We start from the raw sequence: 18,449 nt of genomic DNA, 5'->3' as shown, positions 1-18,449 counted from the left end.
GGAAAAACATTCAAATGAGGCTCTTCCAAGGGAAAAGCATCCAAAATAGTCATCATTATTTCCCTCCTTTTTCCCCTCCATGACATAAGCCCATTAGATTCACACGGTCTTGTGGACTACCACCCCCAACGGACTCTTAGACTACCACGAGCTCTGCGACGATGCCATGTCCCATGGACTATCACTAAGGGTGTTTACAGACTAAAGCCGCCCATGCTCGCCCATCATGCATTGAATGCATCTGGGCCGTAGGCTCGACGTGGGCAGACAATCTTGGCCGTCTATGATCCACCCTTGGACTCTTGGACTTCTAGTACTCACGAACTGCCGCATATGCGTTCGTGTATGCAAAAAAAAAACACACATACACACACAATGTGGCCGTGGTCGAAGGCTTACTTCTCAAGAAGATTTGATGCTCGTACCATGAATTCAGGACGAGCAAATACTTTGATCAGGGATGGGTGTCGGAGTTTCTGCTTCTCAAGACCCAATTGGTGGCTGATGGAATTTGCCTCCACCAATTGAGGGTCATGACACGGGTTATTTCGATGATCAAGCAAGGGAGTTCGATAGGTGATGCGATGAGGTAGTCCACGCAATGCTTTGATTATCTTAAACCCATAATGAGTTGAAAGCAAAGCTGCCGTTCTTCTTCTCCGCAGCTTGTTTTTTCTTTTATTTTCTGTGAACCAATTTCAAGCTGCCATTAAAGTTTGAAAGTGGGGCTTTGCAAATATGGTCTTACATTACTGATGCTGACTTGCTCTTGCCAAGGGCTTGTGACGGTGCTTCGGATTACGTCTTGAACTTGACCAAATTGTGTAAGGAGGGACGGCTGAACGAGGCCCTTCAGTCCGTGAACCTAATGGACCAGCAAAGGCTCCCTATATCCAGGGACATGATCTATTGTCTTTTGCAGGGATGCTCCAAGAGAAAAGATATCATAGCTGGCAAGCGCGTGCATTCCCTCATGGCGAAGCATAAACTAGATTCGATTTCTGTTTTGGGGGACCATCTCATCCGTTTATTTGCCTCAGGGGGCCGCTTGCTTGAAGCAAATCAAGTGTTCCGGAAAGTAATTAAACCAAGCGTGTTTACATGGAATGCAATCATTTCAGCTCATGCAAAGCTGGGCCAAGCAGAAAGAGCTCTTGATTTGTACCAGAAAATGCAGTTGGAGGGCATAAAGTCAGACACAGTAACATTGTTGTGTGTTTTGAAAGCATGTAGCAGCACAGGAGCCGTAGAGCAGGGCAGGCTGATACATGACCAAGCCCTTAGAAGTGGACTTGAATCAGATGTTCTCCTTGGCAGCAGTCTTGTTGACATGTATGCAAAATGCAGGAGTTTAGAGGAGGCTCACAACGTTTTTGATAAATTGCCCAATCGAGATGTGGTCTCATGGGGTGCAATGATTGCAGGATATGCTGCATGTGGACATGGTGTTCCTGCTCTCGAAAATTTCAGAAAAATGAAAAAGGACGGTGTAAAGCCAAATGAGGTTGTATTTCTGTGCATCGTGAAAGCATGTGGCAGCATAGGAGTCATAGAGCAGGGGAGGATGATACATCATGAGATCATAGAACATGGGCATGAATCTGATGTTGTCGTTGGAAACACCCTGGTTGGCATGTATGCCAACTGTGGGAGCCTAGAGGAGGCCTGTAATGTGTTTGACAATCTGTCACATCCAGATATTGTATCATGGGGTGCAATGATTGCTGGATTTGCACGGTGTGGTCACTGCAAGCTGGCTGGAGAGTATCTTGAATGCATGAAGCGTCAAGGCATGGAGCCAGATGACATGATATATACGAGTATGCTCAATGCTTGCAGTCAAGCTGGCCTGCTGGAAGATGGTCATAGGTACTTCATATTAATGGACAGAGACCATGGCATTGTACCAAGCATTGAGCACTATGGCGTCATGGTCAACCTTTTGGGGCGTGCAGGGCACTTGAACGATGCAGAAGATGTACTCCAAACCATGCCATTCTCGCCAAATGCTGTTGTGTGGTTATCATTGCTCAACAGCTGCAAAATATACAGCAACATGGAGCTTGGAAGACGATGCTTCAGTGAGGTCTCTAGGTTGGAACCTGTTGATGCTTCCAGTTACATGCTCATGTCAAACATCTATGCGGATGGTCAATTGTGGGAGGATGTCAGCAAACTACAAGAGTTAAGAAAAAATGTAGGTGCTGGCAAGAAGGGTGGGATGGCCTGGATTGAGGTAAACAGTGACGTATATGAGTTCATGGTTGGTTGTCAAAGCCAGCGAGAGGATGATACGATGTCTAGCAAGTTAAAGAGACTAGGTCTATTCATGAAGGACGAAGGATACGTGCCACAAGTTTCCCTAATACTGGATGCTATATCAAGTGATGATAAGGAAAATTCTTTGTGTGAACAGCGTGAGAAATTAGCGATAGCTTCTTTTGGATTTGTTAGTACACCTGTAGATACAACTATCCAAACTGCAAATAGCTCTCAAATTTGTCACAGTGTCAAGAAGTTTATATTGAATGTTGAAAGACAACAATTTGCAATGAAAATTTTATACCATGTTCAATAAGTGTTGTACTTTTGTGGCGATTACATTAGAGGTCTGCAGTTGGCTCCACACTAGAGTTGGCATAGTTTCAAATCTTTTCATGGTCTTCATTCACAAACTGGGCCTCATAAATGATCTGGGATCCTGAGTGTTTGGGTTTCTGGAGAGATTACATACTTCTCGTTTAGGCATCAATGTCTTCCAATTTAGCAATGTCCTGGTTTCATGATTCCAGTTTGCTATGGGAGAGGTAGTATGGTACAGGAACTATCCAAGTAGGCATCTCTTTATGTATGGAACCTACACTTACCTTTGGCCCCTGATCATGATTGTTGGAAAACTGACCCACACTTGTCTATAGTTTGCATAGCTAATACGACATACAGATAAACCAATGCCCTTGCAATCACCACCTGAGAACACAAGGTATCTAGTGCGGAAGATATGGCAAGGTACAACGCCCGCTATATCTTATTGCGACACTTTTGCTCATACATAAACCTATAGAGAGCAGTTCAGGTGTGGAAGGTTACACACAGATACACAGCCAAACGAAAGGCATATAAATTTTCAATCAAATTACAAAACCTGTCAAACCTGTTCCAGCACCTTCAGCAAACATCCGCTGAGGTAATGGCGCTGCCTGTCTTTCTCCCATCTTTCTCCTTCATCAATACAGGTTTTTTTACCATTTCCGCAGACTCCATCCTACCAATACAAACTCTGTTTTGCTGAAGCCTCTGCCGTAGAACCCCTTGTCGATCACTACGTGCCTCTTGTAGGCTTCAGTAGCTTGCTCTAGGGTGAGCTCTGCATGCTGCTCCCTCCTGCTCACATATGTACTCTCCTACAGGCTATAGGTATGTATTATGTGGAGCCCGATACTGACTGAGGTCTGATGCAATTCTAAACTGATGAATGCTTCCCCCAAAGGGGGTCATATATAGGGCTTGGGCCCGACACAGTCTATCTGCTAGCCAACCTGAAAGGGCACGACTGGCCCTCCTTGAAATCCCCTCTACAGACTGCTGACTGCAATCTGTGAGACTGTTGACAAGGAAGCCTCTGCTGACTATAAAAGGCCTTGCATACAGGTGCCTTACTGCTCTGCCCACTAGATGGGCTCGCATCTCTCAGCCCCACAGCCAGCCCTAAAGATGAGTTTATTGTCAACCCTAATATAGGGCTGCAGGACCACAATCTTAGGTGGGTTTGGTTGCTCATGTGGTTGTCGTAGTTTTAGCCCCTGCCCATTTGGCAGCATCTTGCTGCCCACGTAGTTCCATCCAGCTCGATTATCATGTGCCCACATGGCAACTTGTACACCCAACATGCTGTAGTTATCAAACCCCATCGCGCTCCCGATTTGGGGTCTAAAGGTAGGGTATCATTCCAACGGCCCATCTCAGTGACACTGTGTTCCTATACCCCATTGTTGAATTGAAGCTCCTTCAGCTCCTATGCAGAAGCTTTTCAGGAACACGTTAAAGATGTCATCACCTGACTCATGAACCCACAAATCCAGTACCTCGACGTCCTGTTCTGCATCATACACGAACAACCGGATCCTCAGGTCCACATACTGTCGAATGAACCTAAATGACCACTGGTAGAACATGCCAAGCCGGGTAGTGGGGGTCACCTGTGTCAAAAGGATTTTAGCGCTGGCCTTAATGGCACCTACCACATTTGCTGACGGACACGAGCAAGTGGTACGGTGTACCGCCATGCCCTGTAAGAAAGGTTTTTATATAAGGGAGTGAAAGAGAGAGAGTATTGCTTTTGTAACTGCTAATACATAAAGATCTACTATCTTGAGAAACTCTCTCTCTTTCCATTTGTTAAAGTAACTTTTTGTTCTTTCTCCACAGTCGTTGCATTGGCTTCAGCCCTCCCGGTCTTCAGGTCTTCCATCTTCTTTCTGCAGTTTCGTGCAAAATGTCCCAACTTGCCGCAGTAGAAGCACTCCCGCTTGCTCATGTCGACTTGACCAGCTCCATTCCAAGAACTTGAGGCCTTTGTATTCTCTTTCTTCTTGAATTGCCTTCCTCCTGCAAACAAGGCCATATGGATGCCTTCCTCCTCACTGATCTCTCACCATGGCCCTAGCCATTCCTTCAGCATATAAAGGCAAAACACTACAAGCAACAAAATTCAAACATGAATAAGAGAGCGAACAACACAATGACAGAAAATAATTCTCTTAAGCCAACTATTCTCTTACTTTGCAGCCAGAAAGAAAATAAAAGATCCATGTTTAGGGCCCAAAAAGCAATATCCATATGCAATCAAACACAAATAAAGTTTGTTTATAGCCAATATGACAAAATGGAAGTAAATGGTCTCACTAGTCATCGAAGGGATTAGAAGTGGGATTTGTTGAATAATCTTCCTCCCAAACATATTTGTCATCCCTAAGAGGTCTCTTTCCAATGCATTCCTACACTAGTGGGAACGCATGTGTGTCTACTATGAGTGCTTCCATATGAGTGTCTACTATGAGTGCATCCATATTGAACAAGTAACAAGATCTACCACTAGCCTAGTATGACCTCATGAGAGGGCCTGTGCCACATTCCATCTCTAGGACTAGACATCCTAGCACAGGCACCACACTCAAAACTATAGAAATGAATCCACAAGAGTGCTTTAGAGCACCCCTAGCACCCAGAAGTGCTGCACTAGAAGAAGAGTTTCCATGAGTCTGGTGAGCCTTGGACACGTAATGGTGGGTCCACATGTTGTCTCTCACTTGGATCCGATGCATGTCAAAGAAAAATACTTCATGCAACACATATAACTTAATGAGCTAGCAGATTTTTGCAATGATAATATTCACATACCGGCATGTTGTCCCCATGATGCTTGATGAAGCCATACTCATTCTTGTCCAAAACCACCACTCACCTCACCACCACAAGGTCCTAGACTTAACCATATCTCCCCATCCATGTTAGCATGGGCCTGGTAATGTATTACAATAGTTTAAAGCTTGAAATAAACCAAGTAGATAAGGTATAAACTTATCTTATGTACTTGCAATGTGACCTAGCATAGCAAGCCATCCATTATCTCCTAAACTAGCTGGATGTGGCTAAACCATACTTCATGTGGTCCTCTAAAAGAAAGTTCCAATAAGGAAGGAGAGAACTGACACCTAAGTCCTCTCCTGTAGGAAATTCTAGGAAACAAAATTTGCAACCCATTCAACAGCTCTCCCCTTCTTCTAATACTCTCTTGAAAGGTCAAATGCTAGCAAAAAGAAGTCATGTAACTTAGCATACGTTTCATTATTTTTCCCACATGCGAAGTCCTGACCCATAAGGATATAATCTCCTATGGTGTGTCCATATGTGGCCGACCCTCCATGACTCAAAGAATGGTCTAGTAAGGGTGGTGAACAAAAGACAAATGGTGTGACAACTTTGACTATCTTTTTCTATGCTTTAAAGTCAAATCATAAATGTCATAGAATATTCAAAAGATTCGTTTGAAAATAACTTGAAACAAATCCGATATATTGACATTAAATGCATAGTTTGATACCATCACTCTCATCACCAAAATGAGATCCAATTCCTTGTGTGATGGTGATAGTGTCCACTCGACATACCAAGAGGCAAAAAAAATAAGTGTTAATTCCATAAGATTATAATTTTCCTAATGCTATATTTATTCTTATTGCTTTTAACATAGAAAGAAAATAAATCTTCTTTGTGATCGTTATTGCCATTTCTCAGTGATCTTAACCTTTCCATAATGTCTTTATCCATTGCGGGCTCCTTGGTCTTCTTGGTTGGTAGAGTGTCTAATATGAAGATAAAGCTCAAGCATGAGGACATTGCCACCCAAAAAACCTAACCACCATGGGAAATTGGCTAATTCCCATTGTGAATGGTCACTCATGGTTGTAGGATACCCTTAGGATACATAGATGTAGCAGGGTTGAAAATCTCTACCTAGCCCTTACAATGTTGAGGGAGGTCATCTATCCTACCCTCACCCTTCAAATGGGTGAGATATTTAGGGCAATGACAAGAAAATAAACTATTTAAGTCTATGCACAAGAATCAATATAAAAAACACAGAAGGAGGATAGAGAAATGAAGGAAAGAAGTCTCTACTTGAAGACAACTCTAAGAGCTACTTGATCAAGCTCTGTCTTCTTAGCAGCTAGATTATCAAACTTCCCAACACCTCTCAACTCAATGGATTCTCTTATCTTGAGAGATGTGAATCCCCTCTAATTTAATATCATTGACTTAAAGTATAGCCTTGAGGCATGTAAATAGATGTCCAATATTGGACACAGTCTTGAGTTCCTCAAGTATTGCAATGGCCTCACAATGGCATGGCAATGACATGATTCTCTATATTTAAAAAAAATATCTCATGATCCAACCATCTTAATTTTCAACAAAGAAATATATAAAAATAAAGGAATTTAATACAACCAACACTCTAAATGCAAGAGAACAAAATGAAATGATTAGTAAGTGCAAGATCATCCTCTCTAGGGAACATCAAAAGTAGGCATAGAGTATATAGTTCTTATGATTGAACTTAAGAATAAAGTAATTTAATATAACCAACACTCTAGATGCACAAGAAAAAAATGAATAGTAAGTGCAAGCTCACCCTCTGTATGGAACATCAGACTTAGCATGCATAGAGTACATTTTCTAATGATTGAACTAACTGTTGGAGTTGGTGGGTGAGGAGTGGGAGAGCTCTAGAATGTGCAAAACATAGGAGCACACAATGATGATATATTTATTCGAGTAGAAGAGCCTTATATAGAGGCAAGTACAAAAGCACTTGACCTCATGGATGAGATCAGTTGTGTTGGTAGACTTAGCCAACCCTCCACCATCCATGACTTAGCTCCACCATCCATTGACTATGACTTATCAAATCACACTCATGTGTCCCATAGCCTCTATGCTAATTACATAAGTTTTCCCAACATACCCCCTTCAAATTGATGACCTCAACCCCAGTAGTAGTCCATGGGAAACTTCATGGCTTGCCCACCTCTAGTGGCAACATTCATGATCCCAACCTAGCACTCACTCTAGTTGCATTGGTAGTAGAATCATTTGGGAATCCTCTCCCCAACATGATCTCACCCCGAATTTGGTATCTTGGTTTACAAACCTCTTGGGGTTTCTTTTGCAAGATGACTAGGAGTAGCCTTAGACACTATGAGTTACTTAAAACAAGACACACTCACACTCATACTCAAAGCAATGCAACACATACTAAGCTTTTAAAAACCCACCCATGCTCAATAAAATTGGTCTCCTCTATGGGATCAACACCTTTTCTTTTTTCTTCATCTTCATTATCTTCAACGAGGTTTGTAGAAATCCTTTCCTTGGTGAAGTAGTCCTTCTCAAATCGGCCTAATTAATCCACAAAAATGACACTTGCTTTTATCCTTGGAGAAGGTCTTCATGTTGATCCTTTGAATGTCTTGTTTGTGAAATGAGATTCATTATAATGATATCCTTGTGGTTGATTGATCTTATTTTCTTCCTCTATGAGTAATCCAACAATATCCACGAGCTTTGGTGTAGGAAGATTAGTAAGTGTTGTAACAATGTTACCATAAGCTTCCTATGCTAGAATCTTCAATAAATTTAAATGCACACATCTTCATCTAGATTTACTTTGACTCCTATGAGTTGAGCAGTAATACTCTTCATTTGATTGAGTTGTGTAGCAAGAGATTCACCCTCATTCAAGTTCAATTCAAAGAATTGTATGAGGCGCCTAATCTTGGAACTTTTGGCTTGTGTGCCAAAAAGTTTCTTAAGCTCTTCCGAAGCCTCAAAGGATGTATCTTTTCTATCAATATGATGGATGAATTTGTCACTTAATCTTAAGGCAATAACTCCAAGTAACTTCCCATCTTTCCCTATCCATATTGCTTCTACTTCTCATGTGGCTGGTTTTTTCTATTTGCCATTTGCAATGTTCCAAAGTCCCTTCCTCATGAGAGTGAACTTCAAGGATGATTTTTTTCTCTTACTTTTGTTAAGAGGAAGAAATTTTATATTGGTGTTGAAAGCTTGTATGGCCTAATAAAAATAAAGGTTTGAAACATTCCCAAGATTGGAAACTTTTAGGAGTAAAAACTTAAATTTTCACCGTGATTTACAACTTTTTCTTCAAAATTTAAAAGAAAATATAAAAAATTATAAGATGTTCTATCAAAATTATGAAAATAAAAAAATAAGCTCGATAAAATTTTGCCAAGATTTTATATTAATATATACGTATAGCTTTGATAAAAATATCCGTGGTGAACTTTACCTTGGTTTGCCAAGTGTGAAAATAATTCCCATCAAATTTATCTAGCTTTGTTGAACTGAACATAGGGGAAGGTCTTACCATAATAAAATAGTTTCTAATCCCTTACAAATTGATTTTTCTGATGCAAAAGTCTTGGGGCTGAGTAGTCAAGAAAATGGTCCTCAACACATGTAGCATGAACAAATCCAAAAACTATCAAAATTGGCATCTAGAAACAACAACAACTTGGAGGGAAATTTTCGTACAATCACAAACAATAATGAAGGGGATTTTTATGTGGAAACAAAATACTTATACCAGAGAGTGTCCACACCAGAGGATGGGCATAAATTTGCTTCAGGTCACCATAGCCAAGCAACTTCAATCTCGACTAGTTTTTGGACTATTTCTCATCAACCTATAGTTTAATTGAGCTGAAATTTGAATAGCAAGTAGCTCATACCATCATCCAAATATACCTTAAATGGTTTAGCAAAAGTTGATTAGTGCAAGCCACATTGTGAAGAACTTTGCTGGGCCAAAAAGATCGTTAGGAGTAGTAGAAGTAAAATTTCTTTAAGTCCTTTGAGGTGAAAGTGGGCCTATAGGAGGGAAAAAGGATACCCAAGTTTAGTGAAAAATGGAACTTCTAGGTGGGAGAACTAGTAGTTTGAAATTTGGGACAGAAAGGGGGAAGAAGGTGAAGATAAGGAAGATGATGATGTGGCACAAGAGAAGGCTAGAAGCTCAAGGCGAGTTGTATTGCTTTGATACACACTGTTGGAGTTGGTGGGTAAGGAGTGGGAGATCTCAAGGAGGTTCTCGAGGGGTGCACTACTAAGAAATCCTAGGTATCATGTGCATTCAAGGGGTATTGAAAAAACCCCTCAACTAAAAATTTTTCCCCAATAAAACCACCCCTATTTACTTATGAACTAATGGAATTTTTTCTAAAGTAGAATTTAAAACCCCCTCTTGTTATTGTAATTCTGTTAAATTTTTCTGAAAAGTGGGATTAAAATACCCCTCCTTTTGAATGCACATGGTACACTAAAATTTTGAGAGGTGAACTCCCCGAGAAGAGGAGGGTAGAATGTGAAGAACATAGTAGCACACAAGAATGATATCTTTATTCAAGTAGAAGAGCCTTATATAGAGGCAAGTACCAAGATCTACACACACACACACACACACATGTGTGTGTGTGTGTGTGTGTTTGTTCCATAGCCTCTATCCTAATTACATCGATTTGCCCAACACTTACCTCCAACAAAGAGAGATACCGAATTTTTTTGTCCACTCTAAGGGGGGTTAGTACTATGCACTTAATATAACCTTTTTAGATGTCTTAAAATTCAACAAAGAGATCTTTGAATTCCAAATATCCCCCAACTATGGGTCAAGACAATTGAGGACCTACACCACATTAAGTCTACTATAAGAATTAACATAATTAAGGACCTACACCACGATAAGTCTACTATAAGAAAACTCAATTTTATCACAGTATTCATCCCAAGAACTTGTGCACTCCTTGAAGAAGAACATGAGGACTTGAAGTTTACTAGTGGATGTCGTGGTCCTTGTCCTCTTCGAGGGAGGTAATGCTGTGACCTCTCGTTGTGTCCTTTCTTTCTCTTCTTGCAGGATTTGCATGCATATTATAATCCCCTCTCTCTTATTGCCAGGAAGATGGCACTTTACCTAATAAGGGGCCACCTTTTTTCAATCCATACCACATGCACATCCACTTGCGAGTGCCTCCTTTCTCGGTGTCGTGCTTAACCTGCAAATGGACTTGCATCCACCAATAATCTTGATTGGGTGAGTTCCCCTTCGGGCTCAGACTATGAGCCCAATTCTTGAAGCCATGGCCACATGTAGATGTTTGGGCTGAAGGGAAGGAAACTCTCAAAGAAATATTCCACTTACCCTTCCCATTTTATCTAAAATTTGCTTTGAATCACATCAACTTCCTTCTTCTCTATAGTCTCTCTCTCCTCCACTAAAACTATAGTTTTGATCCTCTTGAGTGCTCTCTTCATGTCTATATTAAACTCAACCTACAATGCATGGACAAAGAAGGTAGAATGTAGTCAATACAACAAATGTAGAGATTGCGTTCATACTCTTAAACAAGGAAAAGAAACTCAAAAATATATAATGAACAAAATAGATATTTTTTTGTGAGTCTATATCCCAAAAAAATAACCTTTAGGGGAGAAATAGGTCTTTTTAAAGGGATTAGAGAGGGATTTGACATGAGAAATAGGTCTTTTTTAAGGGTCCAATTAGTGTTTCTTAATTTTAAGGGATTAGAGAGGGATTTGAGGTGTACCAATGAGAGTGCTCCTTTGTGTGGGGAAATGGTATGTTGAGGTGGATGGATGGCAGGCATGTAGAGAGCCCCTATTGGCTATTCCTCTTACATTGGGGACCACCCAAACTATCCTTTCCCCCCTTAACCCATGGTTGACGACCCTCCCATGTGCACCCACCCTAGATCAGCAGCCCCAGCTCTCATTTAAGGCTTTGTGGGCCCTTGTGGATGAATTGCTCTTCTCCTTAGGTGTATTGCACTTCTACCCCCTCTTGCTCTCTACTTCTCTGCTCTGGTCCAACTTATCTCTCCCTCCATTATGGGCCGTTTTGGACGAATTTCTTTTGTGCTCTAGCCTTGACCCTCTTTCTCTCCTCTTTTTCTTTGGTCCAATTGTTCTCTCCCTCCATTTTGCAAAATATGGGTTGCAACAACACCTCCTAGATCTGGTTTTCTCTCTCCTACTCTCCCCCCTCTATCTTTGCCTCCTTCTACTCTACCTCTGCCTTCTCTTTCCTCTCTTGATATGCCCTCTATTGCTCTATGTCCTTGTTAACATCCACGGAGTACAGTCGCCAAATGTAGGGTAATCACGGATTGGAGGTGATTAGGCTTAATGATTTACTTCAATAGTTGCAGCCATGGTACAAGCTCAGGGAGTTTGAGCCCCAAATACCCCAAGGTCAAATATTGCAGGCAATGGGCATAGGTTGCAGGTTCCAGCTCAGGTTCTAGCTCACAGATTGCATGTTCCAGTTGCAAGCTATGGTTAAGTATCTCGTGAGATTCAAGCCTTGCCGCTCCAGGTTTTGAGCCTCGTACAGGGGGTTTGAGCCCCAAATAGCTTAGGGCTTGGAGGCGCGAGGCTAACACACACTCTATTTGGGAGCCAATTAGGAGCACCTCCTAATTCTAACACAAGCGCTATTTCCGCTAGTAGGGAGAGATGGAAAGGATAGCAATATGCCTTGGCACCCTACGGGCCCAAGAGCCTTCTAATGTAAAGAGAGGGAGAGTGCTAAAAGGAAAGGGTTGGCCCTCCCTTCAAAAGGTGACATGTATAAAAGGCCAAATGGTTGACTTTGGTCTTCATTGTTGTTTGCACAAGTTGGAATACAAGCTCCCTCTTCTCTTCCAAGAGTGTCTTTGGGTGTTATCTTGTCTTCTTCCTAGTGCCCTTGTGTTTGCCACTCCATCCCCATTTACTCCTCTTTTCCCTTCTCCTTCTCCTTCCCTTCTCCCCTCTCTTCTTCCCTCTCCCCCTTCCCCACTTCTCTCATGGAAACACATTGCGACAATTCGGAAGCTGCTTGAGTGACACATGTGGATAGCTTGTGCCTAACATTGCTCTCACAAGGAGTAGCTTGGAGTGGAGGCTCCATCGGCATCTCTTCAACATCCCCATGACACATGACGAGACTACACATTTTTGGCACCATTGCCGGGGAATGGAGGTATGCTTTTGCATTGCACTTGCCTTCTTTCGTAATCTACCCATTGCACAAGGCTTTAAGCTTAACTTGGAGCTTTGTTAGTGGAGTTGTAGGAAAGGAAAGAGTGAAAAAGTGTGAGTTTGGATGGAAAAGTTAGGAAAACTCTCATTTTTGTTAGAGTCTTTTTTATCATTTGAAGCTTGTTTTTTATGTTTTTTTGTGTTGGAGAGACTTTTTTATCTTTTAAAGCTTGTTTTTTATGTTTTTTTGTGTTTTGAGTTAGTAGGAAGATAGTTTGAAAGATTGCTAAGGAGTGTATGATGTCTAAACTCACAAAAAACCAACCAAGAATGATGAATCATGCTGAATTTTGAAGTTGTGTGTGGTAAAACTCACCCCTCAAGAAATCTTGCATTTTGGCATTCAAAAGTTGTTTTTCTTTCAAGTTGAGTAGGTAGACTAGGTAGTATAGCACCCCCCTAGCATAGAACAGAAACTCAAAATCCTTCAAAAATCATCAAAAACCAATTGCCAACATAGCGTTTTTCTATCCCCATGGATCAATGTGATAGTGCTATCCCACCGACCATTGCCATAGCCGTATCCTATCGGTCAAACTTCGTTGACTCGATGCCATAGTCATATCCTATCGACCTAACTTTTGACCATGGTCTAACCCGTCACCCTAATTAAATGCATGTGAGAATTAATTATCTCGCCGATCTGACAGCCATTGACCCGTGGCCATAGCATCTATCCCTATGACTGTCGCTATAACATTATCTCACCGATCGGTGCCTTCAGTAATCCCCACATCCGTGGCCATATTCATATCTCGCCAATCGACATATTCCATTGAACTGCGCGGTAAGATCATCCCCATGACTGCTGCCATCTTGCTGTCGCCATAATTATTCCACCGTCCAACGCATTAGTCATTATCTTATTGACCCCATTATCCCTCCGACCGTTGTCTTAAGCTCATCCCTACATCCATGCGGATACCACCTGCTTCCTATCCTGTCGAACATGTGGCACTACCTATCACATCGACCGGCGTGTTATATCCTATCTTGCTGCCCATTGCTTTACTAGTATCCCGTCGACTAGTGTGATAACCTATCCCTATGACAGTCACCATACACATATTCCTACGACCATGGGAATACCTCTCAGGTAGTTTAGAATAAAAAATACTGAACTACAATTCAGCCTGAGTGTGCCATGTTAGAGGTCTCGTACATGCACTTGCGGTTTGGGAGAATTTTGTCCAAGGATCCCGCATTGGAAGATAGTGCTTCAAGCTACGCTCAGCCCACCTTTCGCCCTACCTGGGGATCAGCTCGATCTTCAGAAGCTTGATCCCTAGCTCCCACTCGATAATAGGACCTCAACAAGAGGATCTATCTAGCTCTAACGAGATGGAGAGCTGGGACGAGGTAATGCAAGACCCCTCGGGTCCAAGGGCTTTTGAAGCCCTATTCACTAGTGTGGCCTCTACCAACTCTCTTGTACCTTCTGTAGCATCCAAGTTAAGAGGTACATTCTCCAACATGTTCAGAAATTTAGGTTGAGCAGAGTCGGTATAGACATGGAAAACCCCTTGGTCGGCATGTCTGTAGGAAGGGAAGGTCACCAACATCTAGCTCCTGAAATACAGACTGAGATAGAAACCACCTTTCTGGACCCAAGAGACTCTTGCTTTGCAAGGCACCCTCAATGGGAACACATGGATGATGAAGATCCATGGATGAGGGACTTTCGAGGGCAAGACCTCTGCCTAGGGGATGCGAGAGGCTTCCAAGGAGGGGCATCTTATGAATCCCCAATAGCCCATGTGCCACCAAATTTCATCAACTATGTGGCTCCACAGGTTTCCCCATACCGCCCATTGCATGGAACCACCATGCCCATGCCCCTTGACCCACCCCCTCCTAGAGTATAGCCATTTCCATCCGTACTTGTTGCTCCAATGAATGCAAGCCTTGGGGCATTTGTTCCAATGCCAGTACCGGCAACTACATGGATACCACCACTAGGGCCATGATTAAGGCCACCCCTATGCCCGTTAGGCCCACAGTGGCACCGCCCCCACCAACTACCCAAATAATGTTAAGTGATGAGGCAATGTGCATCTTGGTCAATGCCCTAGGAAGGGGGGCCACACCACCACCACCCGCCCCAGTGTTTCCTGCAGGAAGGGGGTCAATTCCCTAAGAAGGGGGGCCACACCACCTCCACCCACCCCAGTGTTTCCCATAGGGATTACGAATCCCTCAAGGTGCTGAACCATAGCCATCTACTAGTTAATGACCGAATTCCTTGGGGAAGGAGACCCGATCTCCCACGTGTAGTGATTTGAGGAGATATGCGAAGCCTTTGGAGCTCCTGGGGATCTAGAAATGGCCAATGTGTTTGGTCTCAGCTTGGATGGCAAAGAAGGCCAATGGTATCGGTCGGGCTCTCACCCCGGAAGAAAAAGTCAACTCGAAGACGCTGAGAAAGGCCTTCACTGTGGGGTTCGCCCCTAGTGGACATAAATGGAGCCCAAATAACTAGTTTATGAGGTAAAGCAGAATGACAAGGAATCCCTTCAGGACTACATAGCCAGAATAAACCACCTCAATGCCCGTCGCGAACCATACGAGCGGATGAGAGATGAACGATTGTTGCCCTGCTTTCTCATCGGATTGGCAGACCCGAAGCTGCACGACCACCTGATGGTGATGAATCCTACCTCCTTTGATCTATGCAGCAAGGTGGCTATCCGTATAAGTGACAATATGATGGACACGGCTAAGGCAGATAAAACCCTGATTCCATTAGAAATAACACCATCAGTTAGGTCTTCCAGTGTGGAAACGATCAAGTAGAGACCAACGAGCCCAAGGGCTTGGATATGAGTGAGCTGGCCTCCAACTTGCTGAATTAGCTAGGCCAACAGTGGAGGTCCGAAACCTCCAAGGAGGCACCAAAAAACCCCCACTTGTTTCCACGGAGAGACAATGTCTGGTGTGGGGTATGCAATGGAAACCATCCCTTCAATGAGTGTCCTCTCCTAAGGGCAAGGCAGGCACTCTAGTGTGCACATTGTCATAGATGGGGAAACCATGATACCTTCCAATGCCAATTTTTGAGCTCTTACCCCAACCCATGTATCAAATGAGACCCCCATTAGCCTTGATGGTTTCACGTAATCCTTTGAATGCAAAGGTGGCCTTTTGGCTAGTTCAAGCTAGTACAAGTCCCAATTGGCTCTGTTAGCACCACCCATACTGGGTCCTCAACCTCCACTACCTTGTATAGCTTTGGTCAATCAAGTATTGGTCAATCAAGTATTGGATCCAGATTACAGACCCCTCGACTACTACCCCTACGAGGAAGGAAGTGGCACCCTAAGTCACTACCTCCTGCAAGAGGATCATCAAGTCTCCCTGTTCTAGACCACTTCCATGAACTCAAGGGCTAGAAACCTAAACTCTGTTGCTTGAAGTCCCCCAATCCAATGTTATTCCTGCCAAGGCCCCCACAAGACAAGTGAATGCCCCTACAGAGGCACTCCAAACCCTCCAGTGTTATGCTTCAAGTGTCAGCGGACACATTTCTTGAAAGACTTCCCCTATAGGAATCTTACCCCCGCCGCTCCCATGACCAGCCCCACACCCATGAGCATCTATTCAAGGACTATCCCTTGTGAAGATAGTGGGAGAGAGGGAAGGAGTCTCACTTGAGGCTTTCTCACAAGCACAATGGGGGAGTACACACAAAGGTGGAGGCTGAAAATAGTTTTCCTCTTCTTAGTTGTGAAAGCCAAAAGAACTCTAGTACAAAGAAATAGAAGAACCCTATATGTGGGTCTCAAACCAAACTCAACTAACTAAGGTGGCATACTAACTGAGCCATGAACTAGTGTAGATAAAGATAGCTGTCATCCAGCTATTATTCGTGGGCGGTGTACCAACTGCATCTGTAGCTAACAAGTCGATGACATAAATGCACAATGGTCACCCTGGCATATCGCGAGTGGAGCTCGATATCTCAACACTCCCCCTTGAGCTCAATCCCAATTCATGCACACCAAGTAGGTCTCTGAACTTGCGTAGCTTCTCTGCACCCAATGCTTTCATGAATATGTCAGCTACCTAATCCTCTGTGCTGACATAAACTAGATCAATAAGACCTAGTAAAACCTTCTCCCACACATAGTGATAATGCACCTCAATGTGCTTTGTTCTAGCATGAAAGACTGGGTTCTTTCCCAAGTGTATGCTGCTCATGTTGTCACAATAAATGACAACTGGCCCATCTGTAGACTGATGCATATCATAGAGTAGCTTATGCAACCAAGCTACCTCACATGCAGCCATCGTTGCACCCCTGTACTCAGCCTCTGTGCTCGACAAGGCAACTGTAGGCTGTTTTTGCTACTCCAAGTGACTGCAGCACTCCCAAAAGAGAACACATATCCACTGGTAGATCGTCTATCAGAAATACTACCAGCCCAATCAGCATCAGTGTATCCATGCAACTGTATCTGAACCCCAGCCTCATAGAATAGTCCATACTGCAATGTGGACTTCACATACCTGAGTATGCATCTAGCCGCATCCAAATGCGGTTTCCTTGGAGCCTGCATAAACTGACTTACCAACCCAACAGCATAGCTCAAATCTGGCCTGGTAATAGTCATGTAAATCAAACTTCCTACTATGCGTCTGTACATAGTAGGGTCTTCCAGAAGCTCACCTGCATCTGCGCTCAGCTTCACATTCTGCTCCAAAGGAACTGAAATAGGCTTACAGCCTGTCATCCCATATTTGGACAGCATGTCCAGTCCATACTACCTCTGCAAGAGCTGTATCCCACTTGGTGATCTAATCACCTCAATGCCCAAGAAATAACGCAGCTCTCCCAAATCCTTCATCTCAAACTTCTGCCTCAATAGCATTTTCACATGAAGGATATCTTCATCACTATCACCTGTGATGATCAAATCATCAACATAAATGACAAGCAGCATAATCCCTTTCTCTGTTTTTCTCACATAGAGTGAGAAATCTGCCTTGGAAATCTGAAAGCCAATAGTGACAAGATAGTGTCCTATCTTGTCAGACCATGCTCTAGGTGCTTGCTTCAAGCCATACAAGGCTTTCTTCAACCTACAAACAAACTCAGGATGAATAGCATGAACATAACCTGCTGGCTGCTCCATAAAGACCTCTTCTTGCAAATCACCATGCAAGAAGGCATTCTTTACATCCATCTGATGTAAAGACCATCCCTTTGATGCAGCCATAGCAATGGCTGCTCTTACGGTTGCCATCCTTGCAACCGGGCTGAAATTTTCTTCATAATCAATGCCATATGTCTGTGCATACCCCTTAACAACTAATCTTGCCTTGTATCTATTCACAGAACCATCTGCATTGTGCTTGATCTTATAAACCCACTTACAGCTAATTGCATTCTTTTCTTTAGGCAAAGGCACCAATTCCCATGTAGCATTTGCATCCAAGGCATCCATTTCTTCAACCATGGCTTTCTCCCATTTTTGATTTCCCATGGCTTGCTCAAAAGAAGTGGGTTCTGGTTCCTGTATCACTTTGACCATATAGGCATAGTGAATGGCTGTAAATCCATCATATTTCAGCCTATCCATAAGATACCTAACCCTGGTAGAGCTGCGCAAAATAGGCTCACTTCCAGGTGCTCTCAAAACATCCCCGGTCTTTCTTACTCCAGGTGTAACAACAGAAGGAATACCCAACTCATCATCAATGCTCTACTCTGAGCCACTGGATTCACCATCCACATAAGAGTGACCTGCATTCACATCAAACAT

The 18,449-nt window shown here is 43.0% G+C and overlaps 1 protein-coding gene across 1 annotated transcript; it reads left to right on the top strand.

Moving 5' to 3' along the window:
• The first annotated feature begins 339 nt into the window (after window positions 1-339).
• Window positions 340-2,578, top strand: LOC147892871 (pentatricopeptide repeat-containing protein CRR2, chloroplastic-like). Its single transcript, XM_087386804.1, has 2 exons — window positions 340-589; window positions 778-2,578. The coding sequence occupies exons 1-2, from the start codon at window positions 534-536 to the stop codon at window positions 2,576-2,578; spliced, it is 1,857 nt and encodes a 618-aa protein (XP_087242930.1). The 5' UTR covers window positions 340-533.
• The last annotated feature ends 15,871 nt before the right edge of the window (window positions 2,579-18,449 follow it).

Source organism: Dipteris shenzhenensis, chromosome 16 (genome assembly GCF_047967505.1).
Source record: "Dipteris shenzhenensis isolate YYH24624 ecotype China chromosome 16, Dip_SZ_1.0, whole genome shotgun sequence".
In the NCBI taxonomy this organism is placed as follows: domain Eukaryota; kingdom Viridiplantae; phylum Streptophyta; class Polypodiopsida; order Gleicheniales; family Dipteridaceae; genus Dipteris; species Dipteris shenzhenensis.
Note: the sequence above shows the minus strand (reverse complement) of the source record. Positions and strands in the feature narration are given on the sequence as shown.